General features: G+C 32.2%; 2 protein-coding genes and 1 long non-coding RNA gene across 6 annotated transcripts; 1 reads left to right on the plus strand and 2 right to left on the minus strand.

The window, feature by feature from the left end:
- Positions 1–2572: 2572 nt before the first annotated feature.
- Positions 2573–4492, minus strand: Inx2 (innexin 2). Its single transcript, XM_081986450.1, has one exon. The coding sequence runs from the start codon at positions 4358–4360 to the stop codon at positions 3281–3283; it is 1080 nt and encodes a 359-aa protein (XP_081842576.1). The 5' UTR covers positions 4361–4492; the 3' UTR covers positions 2573–3280.
- Positions 4493–8828: 4336 nt separating this feature from the next.
- LOC145734330 (uncharacterized) lies at positions 8829–25932 on the minus strand. 2 transcript variants are annotated; one of them, XR_014179407.1, is made up of 3 exons: positions 25679–25932; positions 25542–25620; positions 8829–9019 (listed from the first exon to the last, which is right to left on the minus strand). It is a non-coding gene; the product is annotated as an uncharacterized LOC145734330 (long non-coding RNA). The 2 variants fall into 2 exon arrangements; XR_014179408.1 differs by having other exon boundaries at positions 25510–25620.
- Inx7 (innexin 7) lies at positions 11347–23993 on the plus strand. Of its 3 annotated transcripts, none has more exons than XM_081987603.1 (7): positions 11347–11471; positions 20676–20930; positions 21125–21308; positions 21362–21467; positions 21527–21755; positions 23378–23541; positions 23593–23993. In XM_081987603.1, the coding sequence occupies exons 1-7, from the start codon at positions 11439–11441 to the stop codon at positions 23885–23887; spliced, it is 1266 nt and encodes a 421-aa protein (XP_081843729.1). In that variant the 5' UTR covers positions 11347–11438; the 3' UTR covers positions 23888–23993. The 3 variants fall into 3 exon arrangements, with proteins under 3 accessions (XP_081843729.1, XP_081843730.1, XP_081843728.1); XM_081987604.1 differs by lacking the exon at positions 11347–11471 and adding an exon at positions 14888–15123; XM_081987602.1 differs by lacking the exon at positions 11347–11471 and adding an exon at positions 17815–17928.
- Positions 25933–27310: the final 1378 nt, after the last annotated feature.

Genomic DNA, 27310 nt, shown 5'->3' on the forward strand with positions numbered 1-27310 from the left:
AAAAGTCCCAAAAAACACAACTTATGCAGTAAAAGTATCACAAAAAATTGTTAAAAGGTTCGAACGTCATTTTGTAGCACTTTCTGTTTACAATGACAAGATTAGAGTGCAATGAACAGCATCACAGAGCTTCAAACCTAGCAAAAATGCTCAGAAGTGTCCTAATTTTTTAATTGAAATATCTCAAAAACACCAAAAGTTAAAAAATTCGTTCAAACGCCATTTTCTAGCATTTTTAAGCCTCTTTACAACGACATTTAAAAAAACTTGATTGGAGTGGAGATTAGAGTGAAATGAACAGCATCACAGAGCTTCAAACCTGGCAAAAATGCTCAAAAGGGTCATAATTTTTGAATTGAAATATCTCAAAAACACCAAAAGCTAGAAAATTCGTTCAAACGCCATTTTGTAGCATTTTTAATCCTCTTTCCAACGACATATAAAAAAACTCAATTGGAGTGCAAGTAACAGCGTTACAACGCTTCAAACATGGCAACAAAGCTGAAAAGTCCCAAAAAAACACAACTTATGCAGTAAAAGTATCACAAAAAATTGTTAAAAGGTTCGAACGTCATTTTGTAGCACTTTCTGTTTACAATGACAAGATTAGAGTGCAACTAACAGCATCACAGAGCTTCAAACCTAGCAAAAATGCTCAGAAGTGTCCTAATTTTTTAATTGAAATATCTCAAAAACACCAAAAGTTAAAAAATTCGTTCAAACGCCATTTTCTAGCATTTTTAAGCCTCTTTACAACGACATTTAAAAAAACTTGATTGGAGTGGAGATTAGAGTGAAATGAACAGCATCACAGAGCTTCAAACCTGGCAAAAATGCTCAAAAGGGTCATAATTTTTGAATTGAAATATCTCAAAAACACCAAAAGCTAGAAAATTCGTTCAAACGCCATTTTGTAGCATTTTTAATCCTCTTTCCAACGACATATAAAAAAACTCAATTGGAGTGCAAGTAACAGCGTTACAACGTTTCAAACATGGCAACAATGCTGAAAAGTCTCAAAAAACAACTTTTGCATTAAAAGTATCTCAAAAAAATTAAAAAAAAATAGTTAATCGGTTTGAACGTTATTTTGTAGCACTTTCTGTTTCCAATGACAAGATTAGAGTGAAATGAACAGCCTCACAGAGCTTCAAACCTGGCAAAAATGCTCAAAAGTGTCATAATTTTTTAATTGAAATATCTCAAAAACATCAAAAGTTAAAAAATTCGTTCAAACGCCATTTTCTAGCATTTTTAAGCCTCTTTACAACGACATTTAAAAAAACTTGATTGGAGTGGAGATTAGAGTGAAATGAACAGCATCACAGAGCTTCAAACCTGGCAAAAATGCTCAAAAGGGTCATAATTTTTGAATTGAAATATCTCAAAAACACCAAAAGCTAGAAAATTCGTTCAAACGCCATTTTGTAGCATTTTTAATCCTCTTTCCAACGACATATAAAAAAACTCAATTGGAGTGCAAGTAACAGCGTTACAACGTTTCAAACATGGCAACAATGCTGAAAAGTCCCAAAAAACACAACTTTTGCATTAAAAGTATCTCAAAAAAATTAAAAAAAATAGTTAATCGGTTTGAACGTTATTTTGTAGCACTTTCTGTTTCCAATGACAAGATTAGAGTGAAATGAACAGCCTCACAGAGTTTTAAACCTGGCAACAATGCTCAAAAATGTCATAATTTTTTAATTGAAATATCTCAAAAACACCAAAAGTTAAAAAATTCGTTCAAACGCCATTTTGTAGCATTTTTAATCCTCTTTTCAACGACATATAAAAAAACTTGATTGGAGTAGAGATTAGAGTGAAATGAACAGCATCACAGAGCTTCAAACTTGGCAAAAATGCTCAAAAGTGTCATAATTTTTTAATTGAAATATCTCAAAAACACCAAAAGTTAAAAAATTCGTTCAAACGCCATTTTCTAGCATTTTTAATCCTCTTTTCAACGACATATAAAAAAACTTGATTCGAATGCAAGTAACAGCTTGACAACGTTTCAAACATGGCAACAATGCTGAAAAGACTAAAAAGTTTTAGAGTGAATAGGTTGTGAGTTTTGCTGTATTTTTTTGAGAAAACTTTCTTTTAATACTAAACCATATGTGGTGCGTGAAATGTATTTTTGTAAAATTCTATATTGTACAAAAACAATTAAATCTAATCAGAATGTAAGTACAAAAAATAAACCATTCATACATTAGACTTACACTGCAAAATTATCGTCTTAGCTGCCTGCAAAAAATATTGTTATTCCAAAAATTCATTGCGTCAAATATAAACAATTACCAGTTCTGCAATCTATTATATTACAATTTTAAAATGACGTCAACGCATATGTTCGCTATAAGCCTTCCACATTGTAATGTAATGGAATATAAAGTCATTATCAACCTCTTAAAATTTCATTATCAACTAGTATAATGGTATAGTTGAGATAAGATAAAACAAAAAGAACAGCTGATGCATTATATAAAGTTGGTATTTAATAATAATTGATAGGTTGTCTGGTAGGCTGTGTATAGGAATGTAAGGAATTCAAATAAAATAAGTGTTTCTAATAAAGTTTTATTTTAAAAATATTTTATTTCATGCAAATTGGAAGGCACTATTGGTTTATCCATAGTACAGTACACTTTGAACACACAAGTACAGTATGATTGGATAATATAAATAGCATCTTATGTAAAACTAGTATGGAAATCATATAGTAGCCCTAATCTAACAATCACAATTATTCATAAATTTACGATTACACTATTAATGCTAGAACGGTATGATTCCAGATCTATCACAGAGAATTCGATTTCGCCCAGTTACTCCATACCTACCAATCTTACCATAACAATTCTACATGTAAAATCATATGTAAAAAAGGTGTCTTTTGTCGTTGACTAAACCTAAAAAAACGAAGCGAAAACCGTCTCTCTATTGCTTATTTTATTTAAAACCAAATAAAAACTAATACAATGTACATTCATTATCTAAATCAATAGCGAAGAATGTCTGGCAGTAAATAAATTTTACACAAATATCTCAGGAATGACCGCTTGAGCTAAAAAAGAATACGCAAGTTATGCAATAAATAAAAAAAAAGGAATAATTCATTGTATAACTAAAAAAAGTCTCTCAAATTTGTATCGTAAGAACAGTCTTTTCTGCCATCACAGAACTTTTCAATTGGTCCCCTTCATTATGTTGTCCGTGTTTTGTCACAATGTATTAAAACACTTGTATTTCCATTTAGAAATCGTTTAAACTGTTAAACTGTCTCTTTGCCTTCAAGTTTCTTGGCCAAGTCGGAGATTACCTCTTTAAAAATTAAAGGGTCAATGTTCTTACCCAACTGATACAGTACAAACCAATCGCCAATTTCGCATTTTTCGGCTATCGTTTCGATTTGTTCGTGGCCAGCAATGCGACATCTAGCTCTCAAGAGGTAAAGACGCAATTTGGGGCCCATAATCACGCAGATGCGATACAACAGAGAAATTCCGGATAGAACACTTAAGATGATAAACCAGAACCATAAGAAAACGTAGATTTTTTCGTTGACAATGTTTAAAGGAAGAACGCAGAGACCATCGAATTTCTGCACCGACCCAGACGGACCGTATTTGTGGAAGGTACATTTAGTTACCTTAGGAAATACTCTAGCCATCGGGTCTTCACGTTCTTCAGGTTCCAATTCGGTGAAGCGTAACACGTCACTACCGTAGGTGCTGAATTCGCCATCCAAGAAAAAGTCCATAAAGAAAATTTGTCCCACCACATTAGCAAAGTTCAGTACTTCACAAATGAAGAATCGGAAAGCGTAAAAGTTTTGCATGTGCAAGTTGGTGCTGAAGTAATCTACCAACAACTTCTTCCTATCAGCCTTGCAATCTTCGTTCACAATAGGGCAGTTCAAGTCCAAAACCAACATTTTAATTCTACCGCCTTCCCAAGTTTTCCACAAATATCTTGGCACGTAGAATAACATGGCTTGGAAGAACAATACAAAGCACACCCATTGGTAGTACTTGTGATACTTAACTTCATCTTTGCCATCCACGTGACTAGCCACCCCCGGCTGCACAATATCCTGTCCTACTCTCCCTGTCAGTCTATTAGGAATAGTGAAGGTCGAGTAAATCCAACAATAAGTGTCCATCACATTTAGCGGGATGTCATCAACAATACAGTCGATAGGGTCCCCTATGTATTGTCTACTGGTTACCAGCAAAGAGAAAGCCACCAAGATAATCACAGTGGCTTTGTAATGCAATCGAAAAATATTGTTATCGATGCATACCGCATCGATTTTTAGCAGCCCCTTGACGGAGCCGAACACGTCAAACATCGCGACACTATCACTACAGTCACTAATTAAAGGGGTCAATTAATTATTATTGTGCGCTCAACAGCAGCACTAATTTTACCTACTGTGTATTTAAGCGTACTGCGCTCCGAGCAACTGTATCAACGAAACGCTTGCTCGAGCGAGAGCGGTGAACGAGCCATCGGATAAGCGGGGAAGAAGGGGAAACCTTCGTCGGATTGGACATTGCGACCCCCACTACGCATCTAGTCTCGAACAAGGTTTCAACTTCTCACAATCCCAAAAGAAAAATTGGAAATAAGTTTCGAAGGGACTAAACCCCTTTAGAGCCGCTCTTTGTTAGCTCGCTCAGGTATTTCGAGTATTTAAGCCTAAAAGTTGGCTTTGTCTTTTCCTTTAGAGGCTATCTTCAACTACACCTATACATGTAGTTTAGAAAGTAACGCTTGGATTTTAGAAAATATAAACTGGAGAGTCTAAACTGCTGTCAAAACGAATGGGACAGCAAAATTTTTGGTCATTTTTGAGCGACTGTTTCTTTAAATTGATTTTTTTGAGTTATTTTCTTCCTCTTTCTGATAACCTAAATAATCTAACCTCTATAAACGAAGAAAAGTAAAACTTGCCTCATTTTATTTTTCAAAAAAAAACATTTAAATCAAAAAACGATGTATATTTGATTTCTCAATTAAGAATACACTTTTAATAATCTTTGCAAACAGAGGTTTTCATTTTAGTAATTTTACTATCCATTTTTGTTCAATTTAATGAAACATACAGGGTGGTCCAGTTTTAAGTGTCAATAATTCACCATTTGATAGATAGCCTATCAAAAAATCGTTTTATAGTTTAAAACTGAACATTCAAGACTTGTGAAAGTCCAAATTTGTACTGAATAGTCTAAAAACTTTTTTACTACTAAGAATGGTCTTATGATTCGCTTTCTCAGACTGCCATCCTGGTTGAGTGTTTGAAACTGGCATTCAAGAACTAAAAAAATTCCGGAAATCAAGACAAAGATTGTATTGTGCATAAAACTCTATTTTTTACTACTAAAAATAGTATAAAAGTTGACTTTTAATGCTAGAACTGACTTTATTAGGACTAAAGAGAGTCCAAAAGTATATTTTCAAGACTTTAATTGGTGTACAACTCAATTTTCTGGACTGGACAACAAGTCTAGAAGTAAATTAAATTTTCGGACTATTTTATTTCTAAAAATTAGTTCTCAAGACTATTATTGTAGCATTTGGTACCAAAATTTTTTACTTTTATTACTGAAGAAACTTGACTTTTGGAAATAGTCTTAAACTCGATTTTTCAGTCTTAAAAAGCACTAAAAACCGTCTGAATTTCTTAGAGATGCTACAATTTATTACACTTTATGAGTGTAGAAGTCAATTTAATAGTGAAGAAGCTTGAAATAACATTTTCAAGACTATGGTCAGTGGGCAAACTGGCGTTTAGGCCTGATAAGTCAAAAACTTTGTAAAGATAGTCTTGAAACTCGATTTGAGGCACTGAAAACAGCCTTAAAACACTAAAAACAGTCTAGTTTATTAAGAAATACCCGAATTTTTTAGCACTGAGGTGTCTAGAAGTCGATTTAATAGTGACAAAGCTTGAAATGCTATTTTAAGTCTATGAAGAATGTAAAAATTTGGATGTCAATAACTTGGTGAAGATAGTCTTGAAACTCGATTTTCCAAGCTGAAAGCAGTTTTGAAGCACTAAAAATAGTCCAGAATTCGAAGAAAATGAAAAGCAAAGTAAAAAGCACGAAAAGTTCGTTTTCAAGACAAATTTCATGAATCTAATGTCAATGTAATGCATCTAAGACCATTTTCAAGACTAAAATATTGAAATTTGTCTTCAAATTATGAAAAATTACTTCAAATGCAAATTTTAACCTTCTGATGTCACTTTTCATTAGTTCAGTCACATTTTGGGGTTCAAGTCAATTTTTAAGCTTTAAATGTATGAATTTGTAGTAACAAATTTTTGAAAAAGTAGTTTTTATGTCTACAAGTCAATTTTTAGTATTAAAGTCTCTCGATTTGCATGAAAACTGGTTACAAACACAATTTTTAAGCTTCTGGAATTTTTATCTTTTCTAATTCAACTTTCAAAACTAAAGTCTTTTAGTTTGTCTGGAAACTATGAAAACTGGCTACAATAATATTTTTTAAACTTCTTAAGTGAATTTTCGGTTTCCAAGACGATTTTTAAGTTGGGTTGGGTTAGTTTTGGGTCTTTGACCGTAATAACGTGTAGTAAAGTGCTTGTTCCAAATTTGATCAATATTGTTCCAACGGTTTGACAGTTATGTACGATTTTTTAAACAGAAATTTTAAGGACTGTATTTTCCTTAGGAAGCACTTTTCAGGAAAATGACATAATGAATGTCAACTTATTTTTTAATTGACTAGGGATTGGTGAATTATTGACATTTAAAACTGGACCACCCTGTATAATACTCGTAGGAAAAGTTTGGTACCTAACACATGCGGAAAGCGTCTTTCCCGCCTTTTAACTGCACATTAGATTTAGCCAGCTATTACAAGCTAACTGTTTTAGACAGTTGACTGTTTGAGATAGGTATTGAGGGAAAGCATCTTTTCTACCCTCGACTGCAACTAGCATTAGTTTACTTTGAATGTTAATAGAATTATAATTAGACTAACTTTCTGCACTCATATTCGTGCAAAAAAGTATCAAATCCTGCACGCAAGTAGAAAATAGTTTTTTTTTAACACTCGTGGATAGTATCCTTTCCGCACGCGATTGCAGTTGGCCGAACGACGCGTAGCGGAGTTTAGAAACAAGGAGTTTTCAATTTTTATCATAAATCTTGGCATGTTCGGTGAACGATATTTTTAGTTTCTTTTTATATCTCTTTATTCAAATTCAACAATTTTAGTAGATTTTTTCAGGGCAGATAACAGCTATTTCCCTTATCATTAGATTAACCCTATCAAATTTCTTGGTCAAATCGATGAAGCAGACATATGCTGGTGTATTAAATTCGATTGATTTTAAGAATAGTATTCCTACAGAGGTGTCATTTTTGGGAATTATCCGACGTTGCCATATTTCCATTATTTTATATTAAGTATTTGTAGTTTCTCTCATTTTTTCATTGAAACCGTTCACAAAAAAATTTAAAATATTTGCAATTATAATCTTCTGTATTATAAAATGCAATCAAATTAAAAATTATGGGCATTCTTTTCTACGGCACAGCATGTTAATTATGCAGAATGGTAGGCAATAAAATACACAACATTTCAAAAACCAGTGGTCCTAAAAGACCTTAAAGATGCCGACTTAATAGCGGTTCAGGTTCAGAGTGGAAGTTGCTTGGAATGTCACGTTTGCCGGTCAACTTGACCCTTCTCTCCGGCTTTGACCCTCTGCATGGCGACAACTTGCCTTTTTCTTTGTTTGAGGGCCAAAGATCTCTGTCGGCGAATCCTATTTGATTTACGTTACACCTCGCCAACCTCGGATAGCTTACAACGCTTTTAATCCATTTACTAAGCTAGCAATTAAAAAAAAACTGCAACCGCAGAAAAATGACACGTACAGATGACAGACAACTTGATATCATAACAAAGAAGCTGCTGAAGTGATTAGTTTCTAAATTTAGCTGTTTTATTCCTAGAAATACCTACACTTGATGATTCTGTAAATTTTCCAATATCACCTTTTGACTAAAATTTAAATTAATAATCACATACAGTTTGCGGTAAAATCCGATTTGTTTAAACTATTTGCACGTCCATGATTTGCTTTATGCGAGTTGACGCATCAATAAATCATTCTTTCTCCACACATTGTTGTAGAATCTAGAGAAAATGGATAGTATGATGAAATTGTTTATTTTCTGACACACAAAAGACTGAAACAATTTAATTGACCTGATGATGACAACCATCAATAAAACCTTTATTGAATAGTTTCGTAAATATATCTAACCTAGTTTGGTAGAGGGTTATTGTTTCCGGCTATCAAATATTGACTTTTTTAACAACAAAAAGCTCTGACAAATTTTCGTCAAACTCTTCAAACAGTAACGTAATATTGACCTGAATTAATCTGGTTATCAGTGTTACTATAATTTCTGTGACAAACAAAAATCAATTATCGTCCTAGTAACAATGCATCGCAAAATTAGAATGTCAATATCATACACCTCTCCAGGATCACATAAAACTAACAACACGCAGTAATAATATTAATATTTTTACCACTTATTAATTTGCAAGTCAATTATTGCTAAAACTTATTTAGATTAATGGTTGCATAAACATCAGTACAGTGAAATTCAATGCAGCAATAATTTTTACAAACATGCACTTGAGACTTATCTTCTTTGGGGTAATAATTCAAAATTAGGTTGTAAAGGTAAAACAACCAATCTTGTGAATAAATATTTGAACGACACGATTCAGATTGGGGACATTTATTAGATCTGTGAGGCAAGACGTTTATGGTTTGTTGCATTTTTATTATTTCGAATTAGAACAGAACTAATGCTTGTGGTTTGGTTCGAAAGTTGCGATTTTTTGTTTTGAGTCCGGTGGCCTGAAACATTTTTGATTTAAATGATGTGGAAATCCTTGCTATGTTGGTTTCGTGTCACGACGATTTTGAATTATCTCAGACGTCAAATTTTATCTGTAAAAGTTCAAATTGATGAAATTCAATAAAACAGTCAGTTCACCTGGAAAAAATTAAATTTAAAACTGTCACAGTTCAAATGTTAACAGGATAAACAAATTGATGTTTAAAAAATAGTCAAAACAGTTACGTGACTCTAATAAATACAGTTTTGAACTTGAAAATGGTCAGGGACGGAAAAAAAATTAATTTTTAAATTATTAAAACTCCAAAATACAAATTACATAAAACAGTCACGTGACCCTAACAAAATTAAATTTGCAACTGTCAAATGTTACCCAGGGTAAAACAATTAATATTTTTTATGTTAGGCCATAAAGAACTTGTTTCAATTTCTATTCGTCTTTTCAAATAACATTCTCAAATAAGTAAAAGTTTTTTAAATCCTGCAAGCTCTTTAAAATGGTTAAAATCTACATTTTGTAATTGTTTACTAATAGCTCAAAAATGCCAAAATTGTTAATTTGAATTGGTATTATCGTGGATGAAATACTGTACCAGAATCTTTTAACATTAGATTGCTGAAAAGGTGATTACAATCAAAAAAATGTAATAAACAATATTGTGATATTATTAATTTTAGACAAACAACAGATGGCGCTAAAAATCATTTTATGAAAAAACAGTTCCCACAATTTAGTTGTTTTTATATTTGGAATATCAAAACAACTATTTTAGGTTATTATTTGCTGCCTTCAACACTTTTTGGGTTTTTTTTTTGTTAATAAATGTCTTGCACTGATGGGTTGTGCATATGATGTTCTGTGCAACCAGTAATAACTCAAAATCTGTCTGCCATTAGTGTTCATTGATTGTTTCATCAATTTGAAAATGTTGAAGAAGAATTTCACTGATGAACGGTCTGAAATTAGGACTGAATTTCTAGATAAAGAATTAGGAATTTTATTTCTAAAAATTAGTTCTCAAGACTATTATTGTAGCATTTGGTACCAAAATTTTTTACTTTTATTTTTGAAGAAACTTGACTTTTGGAAATAGTCTTAAACTCGATTTTTCAGTCTTAAAAAGCACTAAAAACAGTCTGAATTTCTTAGAGATGCTACAATTTATTGCACCTATGAGTGTAAAAGTCAATTTAATAGTGAAGAAGCTTGAAATAACATTTTCAAGACTATGGTCAGTGGACAAACTGACTTTTAGGCCTGATAAGTCAAAAACTTTGTAAAGATAGTCTTGAAACTCGATTTGTGGCATTGAAAACAGCCTTAAAACACTAAAAAACGGTCTAGTTTATTAAGAAATACCCGAATTTTTAGCACTGAGGTGTCTAGAAGTCGATTTAATAGTGACAAAGCTTGGAATGCCATTTTAAGTCTATGAAGAATGAAAAAAATGTTTTTTAAGTTTGCTATGTCAATAACTTGGTGAATATAGTCTTGAAACTCGATTTTCCAAGCTGAAAGCAGTTTTGAAGCACTAAAAATAGTCCAGAATTCGAAGAAAATGAAAATCAAAGTAAAAAGCACGAACAGTTCGTTTTCAAGACAATTTTCATGAATCTAATGTTAATGTCCTGCATCTAAGACTATTTTCAAGACTAAAATATTGAAATTTGTCTTCAAATTATGAAAACTTACTTCAAATGCAAATTTTAAGCTTCTGATGTCACTTTTCATTAGTTCAGTCACATTTTGGGGTTCAAGTCAATTTTTAAGCTTTAAATGTATGAATTTGTAGTAACAAATTCTTGAAAAAGTAGTTTTTTTTTATGTCTACAAGTTCAATTTTCAAAACTAAAGTCTTGAGTAAAGAAAACAGATTCGAAATCTGATAATTTACAGTTAAGGTGAGTGAAAGTGTGAAATTACTACCTAATTAACTAATAATACTTCAAGGACGTAAAACATTCAAAGTACTTTCACACAGTCTCACAAACTAGTGTAAATTTTTTGATTTTGTAACTTGTAACTTTAACACTTTTTAAAATCTGCAATCACAATCAGTACCTTGAACGTCACACAACAATGGAAATATCAATCACTGTAATAATTAAAAAATCAATCGTAAAAATTACTAATTTAGGTACCATCAAATTCAATATTGTCTTGTGGTCAAAAATCATCAACTGCACAAATTAAATAAATTAATTTTGCTGTATTTATTATTATTATAGTTTTAATCACAAGCTTGAATTATATGGTTAAAGTCACGTCCAGATTTTTTAAATTAAAAACAGAAATGGCAAATTTAATATGATTTTCAGGAGTGTGACACATTGTAGGTACTTTAGTTTTGAAGATGCGTTCTAGATAATTTTGGCAAATATATGAAAACTAAATGCACAGTTAAAGATAACTACTTATCGTAAATCTGATAAGTATTGCCACTAGTCTTTTCGTGGGATCACACCCAAATTTGTATTATTCTGGGGTTGTATTTTTTTGTGTGTGAAAAAATGGCAGCAAAAGGAGCAGCAATGGCACCAAAAGTAAGAAAAACATATTTCCAATCGTAATCGTGGTGAACAAGTTTAAAAGTAATGTATTATGGATATGTGTCCAACACTCAAAGGCTTTGAATAGAAGATAATTGCGATTTATTTGTGTCTTATCAAAGTAATAGTGACAATAAGAGTAAACAGTGTCGAAATAGAAGAATCAATCGATTCTGGAAATATGTTATCATCATGAACCCAACCCAAACAACGTCCATGTTTCATTCATTCAACAAATGTAATTACGTGCAAGAGTGACAGTTTTTCTCACAAAATCATCTTCGATTAGATAGGAATATTGGAGTTGCGGTGTACTTTTAATTTATATCATAATGTGACAAAGAATCTGTTAAACGATTCGTGTTAATAATTACGAAGATTCAGTCAGTGTCTATTTTTGGCAATATACAGCATGGAACATCAATGATCTTATTACGAAAAGAACTCTTTATAAAATGGGCTCATTCCACATAATTAAATTAAAAGATTCAAATTTGTCTATTGACCAACTAGGAAGGTTATACAGAGTTTGCCAAATTTTGCCAAATAAACTGCATTGCTGTCAAATTGAAGTTTCTGAACCAAATTGTACCTGGACCTTAATGTACATCAAAGTACTACACCATTTACGCATGTTGTTTAGAAAGCGTCAGTTGAATTTTAGAAATCATAAGATGGATTTGAAAAATATCATTTGTCTTTCAGAAAAGGTACTTTCAATTTTAGAATAATATAACTTTGATTTTCGAAATTGCAATTTGTATTTCAGATTAGTCACTTGTAGTATAGAAAAGAGCAGTTGGATTTTAGACATGGTCATTTGTAATTTGGAAAATTAAAGTTGAGCAAAAAAAGTAAATAGTTTAACGAATATTTTTAATAACATTGTTGTTTAAGCAGTTCAATGAAAAATCGATTTATTTCGAAAACCGTTTATTTTATCGAAATAAAAGAAGAGTACAATTTTTCGATAAAAATGTTAAGAGTATCCATTAATGGCGTTTGCAGCTGAAAATAATGACAGCTGTCAAAGTTTAAGCAAATTGTGTCTTAGGTCCAGTTAGTTCCAGCCTTTCGAAGACGAGATACCTGGTTTTCATGTCAAATAGAAGGTCTCTTTCGATAAAACATTAAACCCAATAATCATTACAATATACAGTGTGTGTTTCAAAAGTTACGGCCAAAAACGTTAATTGGAAGGCAATTCCTTGGGGCTCGATATTTCCCTTAGGAGTGACTTTAAAAAAAATTAATTATATGAACAAATCGTATTATTTTGACCTCCCCTGTATGCCTCCGAGAGATTGTCATATAGTTATGGGACACCCTGTATATTTTAGATAAATTAATACTCCCGATGGACGGGTTTTTTTGCTTAAAGTGATATTAAAAAAAAACAATGAACTAATAACCACATAGAAACACAAAAAAATCGTTCTAAAATACAAGTGATCTTTTCTGAAATACAAGTTATAGATTCTGAAATCCAACTTATATTTTTAAAATCCAAGTGATATTTTCTAAACTACATGTGTAATGCCTGCTTTATACCTCCCATTTAAGAATTAAATTAAATTTAAATTTCCACTAAAATTAATATTTAAACTAAGAAATCTTGTTTAGGTTTATACTACAAATTAATAATTAGAAAAATAAATGACTGTTTTGACTTACTGGACGTTCGACGTTGATGTTTGACGTTGACGTTTCTATTGTCATCGTCATTACGCGTGTTTTGTGGATAAAGAACTTTTTTTTTTAAATAATTTAAAAAATTTGTTCTTAAACCACTTTTTCGGTAAAAAATCCTCGCAATAGAAGACAGCAATTTACATCATGAGTGATGACAAGTATGACAGTGATAGTTCCGAAAGTCAACGAATTTAAACGAATTAAGCCGAACTTTAATAAAGTTGGTTTAACTTTAATTTAAAATTAATTTTAGTTTAGTGTAAATTGAAAGTATAAATGGACTCGCTTGTAAGTTGATAAATTAATTTTAGTTTAAATGAAAGTTTAGTTTAATTGTTAATTGAGAGGTATAAAGCAGGCATAAATGGTGTAGATTTGATAAATGTCAACTATTCTATCAACTTAATGGATGGTGGCCAAAATAATCCAGTTATTACCTTTTATAATTTATTAATTTAATTTTTATTTCTACACCTTAATCTAACGATTTATAACCTGTTGTATTTAATACTGTACGGACACGTGACGAGCTTAAACTGCACTTAGCTTTCAAGGGATTTGAATTGAGGTCACAGCATTAAGTTTACATTAAGTTAGTAAATCCATATCCTAATCGGGCGTTACCCTTCAATGGAAATAACGTTGTAAGATTCCTCTTTATTCTGTGTTACAAATCTATTATTAAGCTTAAGGAAACGACAAAATAATAGTGAAATAAAATATAATAATCGGCAGTATATTGACCGGAAACTGACTTCCGATATAATTGAACCTGATATTCGTACTATCACTCACTAATCACTTAATCCCTTTAACAACAATTATTTGTTGATTTTTAATCGGTATCATAATTCTGCTTTAAAGTTTATTAACACACTTAATCCGGATTTAATCTACACTGCTTTGCTTTACATTCAAAGTTAACTTTTTAACAGGTTTCCTGTCAATATATGGTTATTAAGCTGAAAATTAGTTTATTTAATTTTTTTTATATTAATTAATGATCAATTGCATTGATGAACAATCACTGATTTTTATCAAGTACATCCCATAAAGATTTGCAAAAACTGCTGATTAATATCATCGATATTATTGCAAAACAACAGAAATTTTGTAAAATTGACGAAAGTTTGCAAAAACATTTTAATTCTAAACTTGAATTAGTAAGAAACTGATTTAAAAATGTAATACAACATGTTTGGGTTGGATTTGAAAATTGTTTACATACACACCAACATGTGAACAAAACATTCTTCTTTCATTATACAGGTGTGGTAAATCCAAAACCGACCATAGGAAAACCGTGTAACTGACAGAGAAACGTAGATAATTGCATGCGCGGGACTAAGACAAAAAACGAAAAAAATATCAAGTAGGCCATATTTTCAGCGCGCTGTTGCCAAACGCCAAGTTATTTTGTCGACGGTAATTGAGTGACACTTGGCGTTTGGCAACAGCGCGCTGAAAATACGGCCTACTTGATATTTTTTTCGTTTTCTGTCTTTGTCCCGCGCATGCATTAATGTACGTTTCTCTGTCCGTTACGCGGTTTTCCTATGGTCGGTTTTGGATTTACCACATCTGTATGTAAGTCAAATATACATTCCAGGCTATCAATTTGTTTTTCAATTATTTAACAATAACTAGAACTAACATAAGATAATGAGTCTTCGACCTTATTGTATGGGTAAATCAAGTACAACTGACAATGTGTGTTATCAGTTCTCGGCTTGTAATACTCGTGATCACAATAATTTTCCAAACATCTTATTCGTGTAGTGCACGTAAAGGTTCACCGGTCGTATGTCAGTTCAATTTCAGCTTAAATTAATGACAATCCAGGAGTTCATCCGGTTCATTTAATTAATTGATTACGCAAATTAAACGGTACGATATTTTTCAGTGAATGCTGCATCGTGTAAGGTTTGATGTGGTTTTAGCTTGTGTTTAACCGGTGAGTTTTAATATTGATTTTACATACATCGAAACCGTGTTAAAGTCTGAATACAATGTTGCAATTGCATGAAGGAGGTAGGGGAAGTTATCAGGAAGTTGTCATATCAAAACAACAAAATGTTATTAGTTTAGAAAAGTGTGATCCAACTTTAAGTTATGAAGGAAGTACAAAAAACTGTTTTCTGTGTTTGAAAAAAGTGAAAGAACCTTATGGTTTGCATATACAGGGTGGTTCAGTTTTAAATGTCAATAATTCACCAATCCATAGCCAATTAAAAAATAAGTTGACATTCATTATGTCATTTTCCTGAAAAGTGCTTCCTAAGCAAAATACAGTCCTTCAAATTTCTGTTAAAAAAATCGTTTTTTTTTTGTCATAACTGTCAGACCGTTGGAGCAATATATATATATATAATATATATATATAAGTTTAAAAAATATTATTATAGCCAGTTTTCATAGTTTCCAGACAAACTAAAAGACTTTAGTTTTGAAAATTGAATTAGAAAAGATAAAAATTTCAGAAGCTTAAAAATTGTGTTTGTAACCAGTTTTCATGCAAATCGAGAGACTTTAATACTAAAATTTGACTTGTAGACATAAAAACTACTTTTTCAAGAATTTGTTACTACAAATTCATACATTTAAACCTTAAAAATTGACTTGAACCCCAAAATGTGACTGAACTAATGAAAAGTGACATCAGAAGCTTAAAATTTGCATTTGAAGTAAGTTTTCATAATTTGAAGACAAATTTCAATATTTTAGTCTTGAAAATAGTCTTAGATGCAGGACATTAACATTAGATTCATGAAAATTGTCTTGAAAACGAACTGTTCGTGCTTTTTACTTTGCTTTTCATTTTCTTCGCATTCTGGACTATTTTTAGTGCTTCAAAACTGCTTTCAGCTTGGAAAATCGAATTTCAAGACTATCTTCACCAAGTTATTGACATAGCAAACTTAAAAAACAATTTTTACATTCTTCATAGACTTAAAATAGCATTCCAAGCTTTGTCACTATTAAATCGACTTCTAGACACCTCAGTGCTAAAAATTCGGGTATTTCTTAACAAACTAGACTGTTTTTAGTGTTTTAAGGCTGTTTTCAGTGCCTCAAATCGAGTTTCAAGACTATCTTTACAAATTTTTTGACTTATCAGGCCTAAAAACCAGTGTGTCCACTGACCATAGTCTTGAAAATGTTATTTCAAGCTTCTTCACTATTAAATTGACTTCTACACTCATAGGTGCAATAAATTGTAGCATCTCTAAGAAATTCAGACTGTTTTTAGTGCTTTTTAAGACTGAAAAATCGAGTTTAAGACTATTTCCAAAAATCAAGTTTCTTCAGTAATAAAAGTAAAAAATTTTGGTACCAAATGCTACAATAATAGTCTTGAGAACTAATTTTTAGAAATAAAATAGTCCGAAAATTTAATTTACTTCTAGACTTGTTGTCCAGTCCAGAAAATTGAGTTATACACCAATTAAAGTCTTGAAAATATACTTTTGGACTCTTTTTAGTCCTAGTAAAGTCAGTTCTAGCATTAGAAGTCAACTTTTATATTATTTTTAGTAGTAAAAAATGAGTTTCATGCACAATACAATCTTTGTCTTGATTTCCGGACTTTTTTTAGTTCTTGAATGCCAGTTTCAGACACTCAACCAGGATGGCAGTCTGAGAAAGCAAATTATAAGACCATTCCTAGTAGTAAAAAAGTTTTTAGACTATTCAGTACAAATTTGGACTTTCACAAGTCTTGGATGATCAGTTTTAAACTATAAAACGATTTTTTAAATGGATATTTGGAGGACTGTATCTTCCTTAGGAACTTATATAATGATTAACTGCAACACGTATACGCCATTGTTTATCACTATTAAGGAAAAGAGAAAAATATTGATGATATTACACGAGGTATTTTCCAAACACGTGAGTGTTCTTATTGGTATACAAGGTTGAGAACAGAATTCCATTTTTGAAAAATTCTGACAAGTATTTTGACACTCAACTGATAAAAGGATCTACTTTCAATAGGTTAGCAACAAAACGCTGATATAGCAAATATGCAGAAAAATACAAGTCATGTTGTGCAGAAAGATGAAACAACAGTCCATCATGTACAAGATTTGCATAAATCCCAGAACAGTGTACTTTGTACGTAAGTACTTTTTGAAATTCGATATCTCGGTAATTTTGGCAATTTTTTATTTTGCTTCAGGAGGGTTCATACCAAAGAACCATAAATTAGGTGAAATAAGTACAAAAAAAGCACTATACAGTTTTTCTCTCAAAAATGATCACCTAATTACTTTATGACGTGTTAAAATGTTATAAAAGATAATATATAAAAAATGAAATTTTTTCTAGAGAATATCAGTAAAGTGTAATCTTGAAACGCTTGTCCTAGAAAAACAGTTTTAAAAAATCCGATTAGCTCATTATCTTTAACAACCTAAAACACTAATGTCTTTGTGTATTATTGCATTTACAAGAAAAATCAAATTGCTGATTACAATTTACGTGATGGATTGTTTTGAAGAGCCACCTCACCAAAAATTCCTAGTCCTGTAGATCATGATTGACATAGTGACTAGAAAAGAATCATTATCACAAAACAACGGAAACGAGTCCTTTAAGTATGTATGAGTTGCAAAAATTCTCACAACTTTGCTGAAATATTGAAGCAGTTTTACCTTAAATGGCAGATTCAGTGGTTGGCGTATGTACCCGCGAATACTATCAGTACCACCAGAAATTATACGCTAAGCAAAAGCAAAAAAAATTGCACGTCAATCAGGTAAGATTAAATTGTGCAATAGCACACAATGAAAACGTTCGGTTTTCATCTGGCTATAGTTTAGTGAACCAAGCTACTTCCTGCCGGATTACATAAGTACCATTGTTCCGACGTCACGTTTATTAATTTATACCTCTAGTTTAAAAGCACAAATTAGAGAATCTATTGTTTACGCAGATTGCTATACGCATGGAAATTCAATTTTGTTTAAAAAAACCAGTTGGTTCTGGTGATTTGGAGAACAAAAATGTTACAAAGGCTAACAATTAAAATATTATTTTTTTTACACCAAAAACGACATAGTAATTGATATACAGGGTGGTCCAGTTTTATGTGTCAATAATTCACCATTTGATAGCTGATCAAAAAATAAGTTGACATTTTTCTGAAAAACGTTTCCTAAGGAAGATACAGTCCTCCAAATTTCAATTTAAAAAATCGTTTTATAGTTTAAAACTGAACATCCAAGACTTGTGAAAGTCCAAATTTGTACTAAATAGTCTAAAAACTTTTTTACTACTAGGAATGGTCTTATGATTCGCTTTCTCAGACTGCCATCCTGGTTGAGTGTCTGAAACTGGCATTCAAGAACTAAAAAAAGTCCGGAAATCAAGATAAAGATTGTATTGTGCATGAAACTCATTTTTTACTACTAAAAATAATATAAAAGTTGACTTTTAATGCTAGAACTGACTTTACTAGGACTAAAGAGAGTCCAAAAGTATATTTTCAAGACTTTAATTGGTGTACAACTGAATTTTCTGGACTGGACAGCAAAACTAGAAGTAAATTAAATTTTCAGACTATTTTATTTCTAAAAATTAGTTCTCAAGACTATTATTGTAGCATTTGGTACCAAAATTTGTTACTTTAATTACTGAAGAAGCTTGATTTTTGGAAATAGTCTTAAACTCGATTTTTCAGTCTTAAAAAGCACTAAAAACAGTCTGAATTTCTTAGAGATGCTACAATTTATTGCACCTATGAGTGTAGAAGTTAATTTAATAGTGAAGAAGCTTGAAATAACATTTTCAATACTATGGTCAGTGGACACACTGGTTTTTAGGCCTGATAAGTCAAAAACTTTGTAAATATAGTCTTGAAACTCGATTTGAGGCACTGAAAACAGCCTTAAAACACTAAAAACAGTCTAGTTTATTAAGAAATACCCGAATTTTTAGCACTGAGGTGTCTAGAAGTCGATTTAATAGTGACAAAGCTTGAAATGCTATTTTAAGTCTATGAAGAATGTAAAAATTGTTTTTTAAGTTTGCTATGTCAATAACTTGGTGAAGATAGTCTTGAAACTGGATTTTCCAAGCTGAAAGCAGTTTTGAAGCACTAAAAATAGTCCAGAATTCGAAGAAAATGAAAAGCAAAGTAAAAAGCACGAAAAGTTAGTTTTCAAGACAATTTTCATGAATCTAATGTCAATGTCCTGCATCTAAGACTATTTTCAAGACTAAAATATTGAAATTTGTCTTCAAATTATGAAAACTTACTTCAAATGCAAATTTTAAGCTTCTGATGTCACTTTTCATTAGTTCAGTCACATTTTGGGGTTCAAGTCAATTTTTAAGGTTTAAATGTATGAATTTCTAGTAACAAATTCTTGAAAAAGTAGTTTTTATGTCTACAAGTCAATTTTTAGTATTAAAGTCTCTCGATTTGCATGAAAACTGGTTACAAACACAATTTTTAAGCTTCTGAAACTTTTATCTTTTCTAATTCAATTTTCAAAACTAAAGTCTTTTAGTTTGTCTGGAAACTATGAAAACTGGCTACAATAATATTTTTTAAACTTCTTAAGTGAATTTTCCGTTTCCAAGACAATTTTTAAGTTGGGTTGGGTTAGTTTTGGGTCTTTGACCGTAATAAAGTGCTTGTTCCAAATTTGATCAATATTGCTCCAACGGTGTGACAGTCATGACAAAAAAAAAACGATTTTTAAAACAGAAATTTGAAGGACTGTATTTTCCTTAAGAAGCACTTTTCAGGAAAATGACATAATGAATGTCAACTTATTTTTGAATTGGCTATGGATTGGTAAAATTTAAAACTGGACCACCCTGTATAAGTAATAATAGATTGATTATGCCTGTCAAAACTAGAACAACACTAGACAGACAAAAAAAACGTCATTTACATGAAGTACATGATAAAGTTGGTAATTTACTGCTAAAAGCGTAAAACCATAGAAGTTAAAATAAGGAAGTAGACAATAAACTAGTAAAGTTGTTAAACTGTTGTCAGCAAATGGGCCTATCCCACATATCATAAATTTTTGTTTTAATGACTGGAATCGAAAGAATAGAATCAAAAAACTAATTTTTCATATTCTTGAAGAAAAAATTATGGTCGTAAATGTTCCTACATTAGTTTGAATTTGTCCATTAAATTTAAATGATCTGTTTTGGCGCGCATGTGACGTACGTAATTCTGGGCGATTTTATTGGCTGTTGCACGCCAACTGTTTCACTTCTTGTCGCTGATTGGTTGATAGTGTGGTACGTCACCGGCGTCGGGCGTTTTAAACATGAGATTAATGTAGTTTTTATCATCATTTTTTTTCTATTTAGACTTAATATTTTTGAAAACAAAAAAATACGTGTATAATATTTTCAATCCGTCTTTGTAGTTATGAAATAAAAAAAAATTGTGGGACAGGCAGATTGACACCATGAAGACGGAAAAATAACTTGTCGTGTCGTTTTAACTGTGTTATTATAAAATGTAATTTGTTACAGCCACCAGATCCAAACATGCTGAAGACTTTCGAAGGGGTGGTGCCCTTCGTCAAAAGGTTGACAACCCAGACTCGGTCTGTTGACAATTGGATATTTAAACTGCACTACAGAGTAACAGCTACAATTCTTATGGTCGCCACCATTCTAGTCTGTTCGAGGCAATATATCGGAGAGCACATACATTGTATAGCAGATGGTGGAGTTCCCGGACATGTCATAAACACCTATTGCTTTTTTACTTCCACTTTTACGCTGGTGAGTCCACTTGAGAGGTGTCTCAAGTGATTAATTCCCTATTAGTCTTAAAAGGTGCAATTGCCTTCATTTCGGGTATTTTAATTTCTAAATTAGCGTCTCGTACACTTATTAAAACAACCTTGAATAAGATAGAGAGATATTAATGTACTGTTATTTATAATGTGACAAAATTACATATTGCATTTCTATAGATTAAAGATTTAGATGCAAAACTTGTTGACCTGGGAAACCTTCCTCATCCAGGGGTGGGTTCTTACGGAATTAACTCAACTGACGAAATAAAGCGCCACGGCTATTACCAATGGGTTCCTTTTGTACTTTTTGGACAGGGAATAATGTTTTACCTTACTCATCTACTATGGAAGAAGCTGGAAGGTACCAGGCACCACTACATCAAAAATACTGTACTTAAAACTGTGTTTTTAAAGGTGGTAGAATCAAATATTTGGTGGACGGACTAGAGCTGGCAGCCTTTTCCCTGCAAGACAAAAATCTGACAATATCCAGTAAAACCATTCCTACTATAGCAGAAAAGTGAGTGTGGTAACCCAAAAAAATGTTACTCTCTCTCATGCTGAATTTGCTTGTTCTAGGGAAGACAAAATTAAAATAATTAGAAGAGCGTTCATAGACAGACTGTATATAAGTAGATCATGGTCATTAAATTTGGTTTTGTGCGAAAGCCTCAACTTTGTCAATGTCATTTTACAAATCTACATAACGGACAAGTTTTTGAGTGGGCAATTTATGAGCCTGGGCGCTGACGTATGGAAAGAAGGTTTGGAATCCAGCGTTGATCCTTTGGACGAGGTTTTTCCTAAGGTAAATTATAAATAACATTTCAATAACTGACAAAAAAATATGTACAATGTTATCTTGATGTTCGTTAATCCATGGTAAGTTGTGATTGATATGTTCAATAAGATTTTGTTTCACTGAAGTGAGAAAAATCACGTCTAATTGTGTACCAATCTTTGTTTTGTACAGAAATAACAATGATAAACCTTCATTAGAATTATTAATGTACTTAACATGACGAAATTTAATACAAAAGTTCAAGTTGGGATTACCTGCTTCAATGTTACTCTTGACAACAAAACATGTGATATGATACTTGAATTTTTAGTAAACATTTTGTTTTCTTTATATTTCTGTCATTTCCAATTGACTGTATAGTAAACTATGAACGTAATACAGGTTATCTCATACAATGGCTTAAATAAAATGTGTGAACGAGCCTGGCACGATCCTCCGTGACGTAATTAGAGACTCTTAGATTCGGGAGGCAAAATGTTCTTTCTTTGTAACCAATGCATTTTTGCTCAAGTTATTAACATTTTCCTAATAATAGGTCTGTTCGCAGAAATTTCCTAGTCAACAGAAAAATTCTTCACAAGTCAGAAACCGTCATAGTCACGTGAGCATTCAACCAATGAAACTTGACGTTTTTTCTGAGTAGAAGAAAACCAGTCAGAAATTGCTTCTGCGAACAAACCTATTGATCAATTAATTTTTGTTAATTTGGGTATGTTCTGTTGGAGTACGAACGATTGCAGATCTAAAAAGTAAGAAGCAGGAAAATTCATATAAGATCCATACATATTTTGTTTCGCTCAGTTCGCTATAAGCAGAAAAGAGACGGGGCAATTGGCGTTTTCTACGTCACATGGGATTTTTTCGTATATGGTGTGCCAAATAAGTGTGGTTTTTACTAACGTTTTTTGCAGTTAAATTTAGAGTTCTATAGCAAAAAATAAAAAGTCCCATATTTTCCCTTTTCGTATATGTTTGCAAAAAATGGACTGATAAGTGATATGCTAAACCTAAAACATTATTTTACGTTGTAAAGAATAATAAATGTATAGTTAGTGGTGTTAAATCAAAATCAATTGATTTTTGTTTTCTACATATTTCTGTCATTTCCAAATGACTGTAAACTATGAACGTAATGGCTTAAATAAAATGTTAGAACGAGCCTGGCACGATCCTCCGTGACGTAATTAGAGACTCTTCAATTCCGTAACGTTAGCTATAGTCGGGAGGCAAAATGTTCATTCTTTGTAACCAATGCATTTTTGCTCAAGTTATTAACATTTTCCTAATAATAGGTCTGTTCGCAGAAATTTCCCACTAGTCATCAGAAAAATTCATTGGTCACAAGTCAGAAACCGTCATAGTCACGTGAGCATTCAACCAATGAAACTTTTTTCTGAGTAGAAGAAAACCAGTCAGAAATTGCTTCTGCGAACAGACCTATTGATCAATGAATTTTTGTTAATTTGAGTATGTTCTGTTGGAGTATTTGGTGTGCCAAATAAGTGTGGTTTTTACTAAAGTTTTTTGCAGTTAAATTTAGAGTTCTATAGCAAAAAATAAAAAGTTCCATATTTTCAGAAACATTATTTTACGTTGTGTGGTGTTAAATCAAAATCAATCGATTTTAGGTAACAAAATGTACGTTTCACAAATATGGTCCTTCGGGATCGATACAATGGCACGACGCAATGTGCGTTATGGCCCTAAACGTGATCAACGACAAAGTCTACACGTTCCTCTGGTTTTGGTTTATCTTCCTTTTTGTTACCAGTGGTCTGGGTTTAATCTGGAGGTAACCGGTTAAATTAATTTAAAAAAAAAATTACAAACAAAATCTTAACAGATTAGTCACGGTGCTTTTGCACGCCAAAAGCAAAGCCTTCAATAAAATGGTGTTTGCCAACACATGTCCTGGCAAAATCAACCCTTGGGACGTACTGACTGTTTCCAGATATTGCAATTATACCGATTGGCTTTTCCTCAAATATTTAGCCAAGAACATGGATGGGTTAGTTTTCAGAGAGATTATTATAGGGCTGGCTGAAGAGCTGGAAGATCAAAACAACGTTGAAGGATCGAAGAAGCTGCTAGCTAGCGAAACATCCACGGTAGAAAATGATGACTTTAAAATGGAGTGACTATTTAATAAGTAAAAGGCTGTTTTAAGTAGATTATTATTGTGATATATTTATATTTTAAGTACTTTTTTTTGACCTTTTATTTAATAAAGGATTTGTTTCTTCATCAATGTATTCTTTTTAACAGTACGCCTCTGTCGAATCGAAATAATCACCTTCACATGCCCCTACAACGACAAAACAAATAGAAAACAAGCTTCTTATCATTCTTCGGGCAGATTGCATAACCGAATCATTAAGCTGATTTATTGCTGGTATCAAACAATCGCCATTCTGCAAATGTTTTATAAACAGAAAACAGAGTGAAATTTATGATTACAGTGAATGAAGAAAGGTCATCTCTAATAGCTTTAAGACTTTGAGCTTCCCAAGGAATACCATATGTTCTTAAGAGTAAAGTGATCGAAAACATTCTTCAAAACAGTTTTAAAGCCTTAACTGAACACCTAATGAATCGTTCATAAGTTACATGTGACATTGTATTAAATCACCGTCTTACGACTCCGCAGAAGGCTCGGTCATTCGCGATCAATGAACTCTTCGTTGTCAAGTTACATTTTAAGGCTGGTACATTATATTCACATAGTTATAGCCTTCTAACATGCTGAGCACTGAATACTGATATGGAAATGCGTTACTGAGCCCTAATGTATGAATATCAAACAGACGTTCTGTAATTTCATGGAACTACCGCGACCAGTCTTTTGGTTAATACTGTGCTGAATTGCAAAGTGGGCAGATTTGGGTTTGTATTCACTCGATCAATATTCAATGAGAATTTCTTCTTGATTGTTATTCAGTCTACAGACTTTTCTTATCAAGTAGCACCATACGTGGGAAATTTTACTGTTGTTTACCAAGTATTGAAAATTCTTTTAGAAAAGTCAAATGTTGACAGTTGTGACAATTGGCCTTTCAAGATAAGAGATACTCCCTCTGGTGATCAGTTTTGAAAACATGTTTCGGGCATTTCAGCTGTCATTTCTCCGTTTGTTTACCTTCATTTTGGCATATTTTGGTTAGGAATTTAGCACGTCAGTTTCATAAATATGAAGTGACAGTGTTATATTATTTATGTTAGGTTAGAAATGGATTGCCCGATTTTAGCGATCTTAACTTGAAACGCCAATAGCTAGACGATTTACGTCGTGGTTTTGTTTACAAACAGCTGTCACAACTGTCAAACTTGGTTCTATAAAGCGTATTCTTGGGAGATAGAAAAATCGTGTAACAAACAGAGAAACATAGATAATAACATGCGCGGGACGAAGACACAAAACTGAAAAAATATCAAGTAGGCCATATTTTCAGTGCGCTGTTGCCAAACGCCAAGCATCCAATTATTAGGATATTCCTAACTTATTTCCATTTCTGCGAGTGGTATTTAGTCCGATTTCTGTCAATTTGTTTAACGATTTGAATGAAATTACTTGCTATAGCGTTAGGAGACCCTATTGTAGTAATATTTCATCAGTCACCTGCGATTAAAATCTAACCTCAAATTGAAAGTAAACAAAAACAACTACAGTGCCATGCACATTCATATTAATACAAAAATACACTCCTACGTTGTAAGATTTTGCTAAAACATAGGCAAACAAGCATTGGTTTATCATACCTACCTTGCTATTCAAAGATTCAACTAAGTACCAACCTTATTAACATCAAAATGCAGTCTATTGGTTTGTTAAATCTCACTTTGGTTCACGAACACGAATTATGTTGTTCTTTGCCTTTAAAACAATATTACAATTAAGTAACTTAAACAATATTACAATATTATAATCATACTTTTGGCCTTTCCATTTTCAATGTGGATGTGATGTGAGCTCCTACATGTTAGGTCACTTCTTTCAGTCACTTTATTATGGTTTAAAAAGAGTAATTCTTTGTTGTTTTGCCAAACTCTTACAATACAAGGGTATTGTATGGTTATTATTATGATTATCACTGTTACTGCTCGGTGTTATTGTTTTTTTAACGTTTAATAGGATAGTAGGACTAAACACGGACTAAAAAACAAGCAGATTTATTTTGAGGTTAGATTGTTTTTTGACAGTTGAAATTTACCAAAATAGGGAGGTGTTGCAAGTTGCAACGCAATAGCAGTTCCTGAGTTCGAATAGTAAACGAAAAACAATTATTATTATTCAACTTTTGAAACAAGAGAAACCGAACTAAATATGTTTCAAAAGTAAATGGGAATGTTTAGGAATGTTCTAATAACAAAGTTACCTAAATTTAAGGCGCTTATGATTTCGGATTCAAGAGCGTTATAATCTAAAAATCACATGGCACCATAATTACAAAAACCACACGGAGAGCACGTGACTTTTGGATCATGACACTCTTGGATCTGAAATCACAATCCGAAAGATTATGGCCTACTTAAAATTTTTGGAGGTGTTGTGTCTTTGTCACGCGCGTGCCATCATCTATGCGTCTCTGTCCGTTACACGGTTTAAGTCTGATTCTAGTGTGCCGTGCATCACGTGCTACGTGCCCACCAATAAAATGCCAATTTTATAAAATAAGGTTTTTTTTGGCTCCACCAACTGGATTAGCTCTGTTTCTGACCGGTTAAGTAAAATAAGGTACTGTAAGTACTTAAAATAAGGTTGTAGAAGTAATATGTCAAAACAAAATTTCTCTTCGGTGTTGCCAATAGTTACATTTTAGTTCCCTATTTTCCTACAATATTCTGGTTCAATTCGAACTTAAAGGTTACAGGATTATTTAATAATGGTTTAGTGTGAATCATACTTTATATTACAAAACTTCAAAAATTACAGACAAATGTCAGGAACAATTTAAAGATGCGACGATTCTTAGGGATAAATTTGACAATTTTGACGTTTAACTGTCAAATTAAAAGGCTAAGTGACTAAACAGCTTTCACAACCGTCATATATTGATCGATTGATCTGTAAAATGCAATTTTTGAGTACCTAAATACTCGTTAAAATTTCCGTAAAAACAAAAAATACTATGATGGTAATTTTTACAGTTTTGACATTAGCTAGGCTGTTTAGTTCGTGGTTTTGACTCCGACCAGTTGTCAAAACTGTCAAACGTCAAAACTTAGTCAAAGTGTAACTGAACCAATTAAAATTGGTTTTAAAGCTTCTTGGTGATAAATTTGATAGTTCTAACAACAAAATACGGAAAAACGTAGCAAAGAAGAAATTAAGTAATTAAATGCCGAAAAAAAAAATCAATCGAAAGAACCAAAAATCAGAGACCGTATACATTTCGACAAGATAAGTTGAAACCAATAATTTCAATTAAAACGGCAGATTTTGCGGTGGCGACCAGAAAAAAAAACGTGTTTCCTAACAGGTTGTTGGCTTGGGCTCACGCAGAGACAAAAGCTCGCTATCAATACTACTTTCCGGCTCGGAGGACCGAGCCTCGCATCGAGAC

The sequence above is a fragment of the Ips typographus genome, linkage group LG9 (genome assembly GCF_016097725.1).
Source record: "Ips typographus isolate SLU linkage group LG9, UJ_Ityp_2.0, whole genome shotgun sequence".
NCBI lineage: Eukaryota > Metazoa > Arthropoda > Insecta > Coleoptera > Curculionidae > Ips > Ips typographus.

What these genes read in the sequence shown, in the direction of transcription:
- Inx2 (XM_081986450.1), bottom strand. Translation starts at nt 4,360, where the DNA reads ATGTTTGACGTGTTCGGCTCCGTCAAGGGGCTGCTAAAAATCGATGCG.
- Inx7 (XM_081987602.1), top strand. Translation starts at nt 17,830, where the DNA reads ATGGCAGATTCAGTGGTTGGCGTATGTACCCGCGAATACTATCAGTAC. An exon ending in AAAAATTGCACGTCAATCAG is followed by an intron (nt 17,929 to 20,675) that starts GTAAGATTAAAT and finishes AATTTGTTACAG; the next exon opens with CCACCAGATCCAAACATGCT. An exon ending in TGGACGAGGTTTTTCCTAAG is followed by an intron (nt 21,756 to 23,377) that starts GTAAATTATAAA and finishes AATCGATTTTAG; the next exon opens with GTAACAAAATGTACGTTTCA.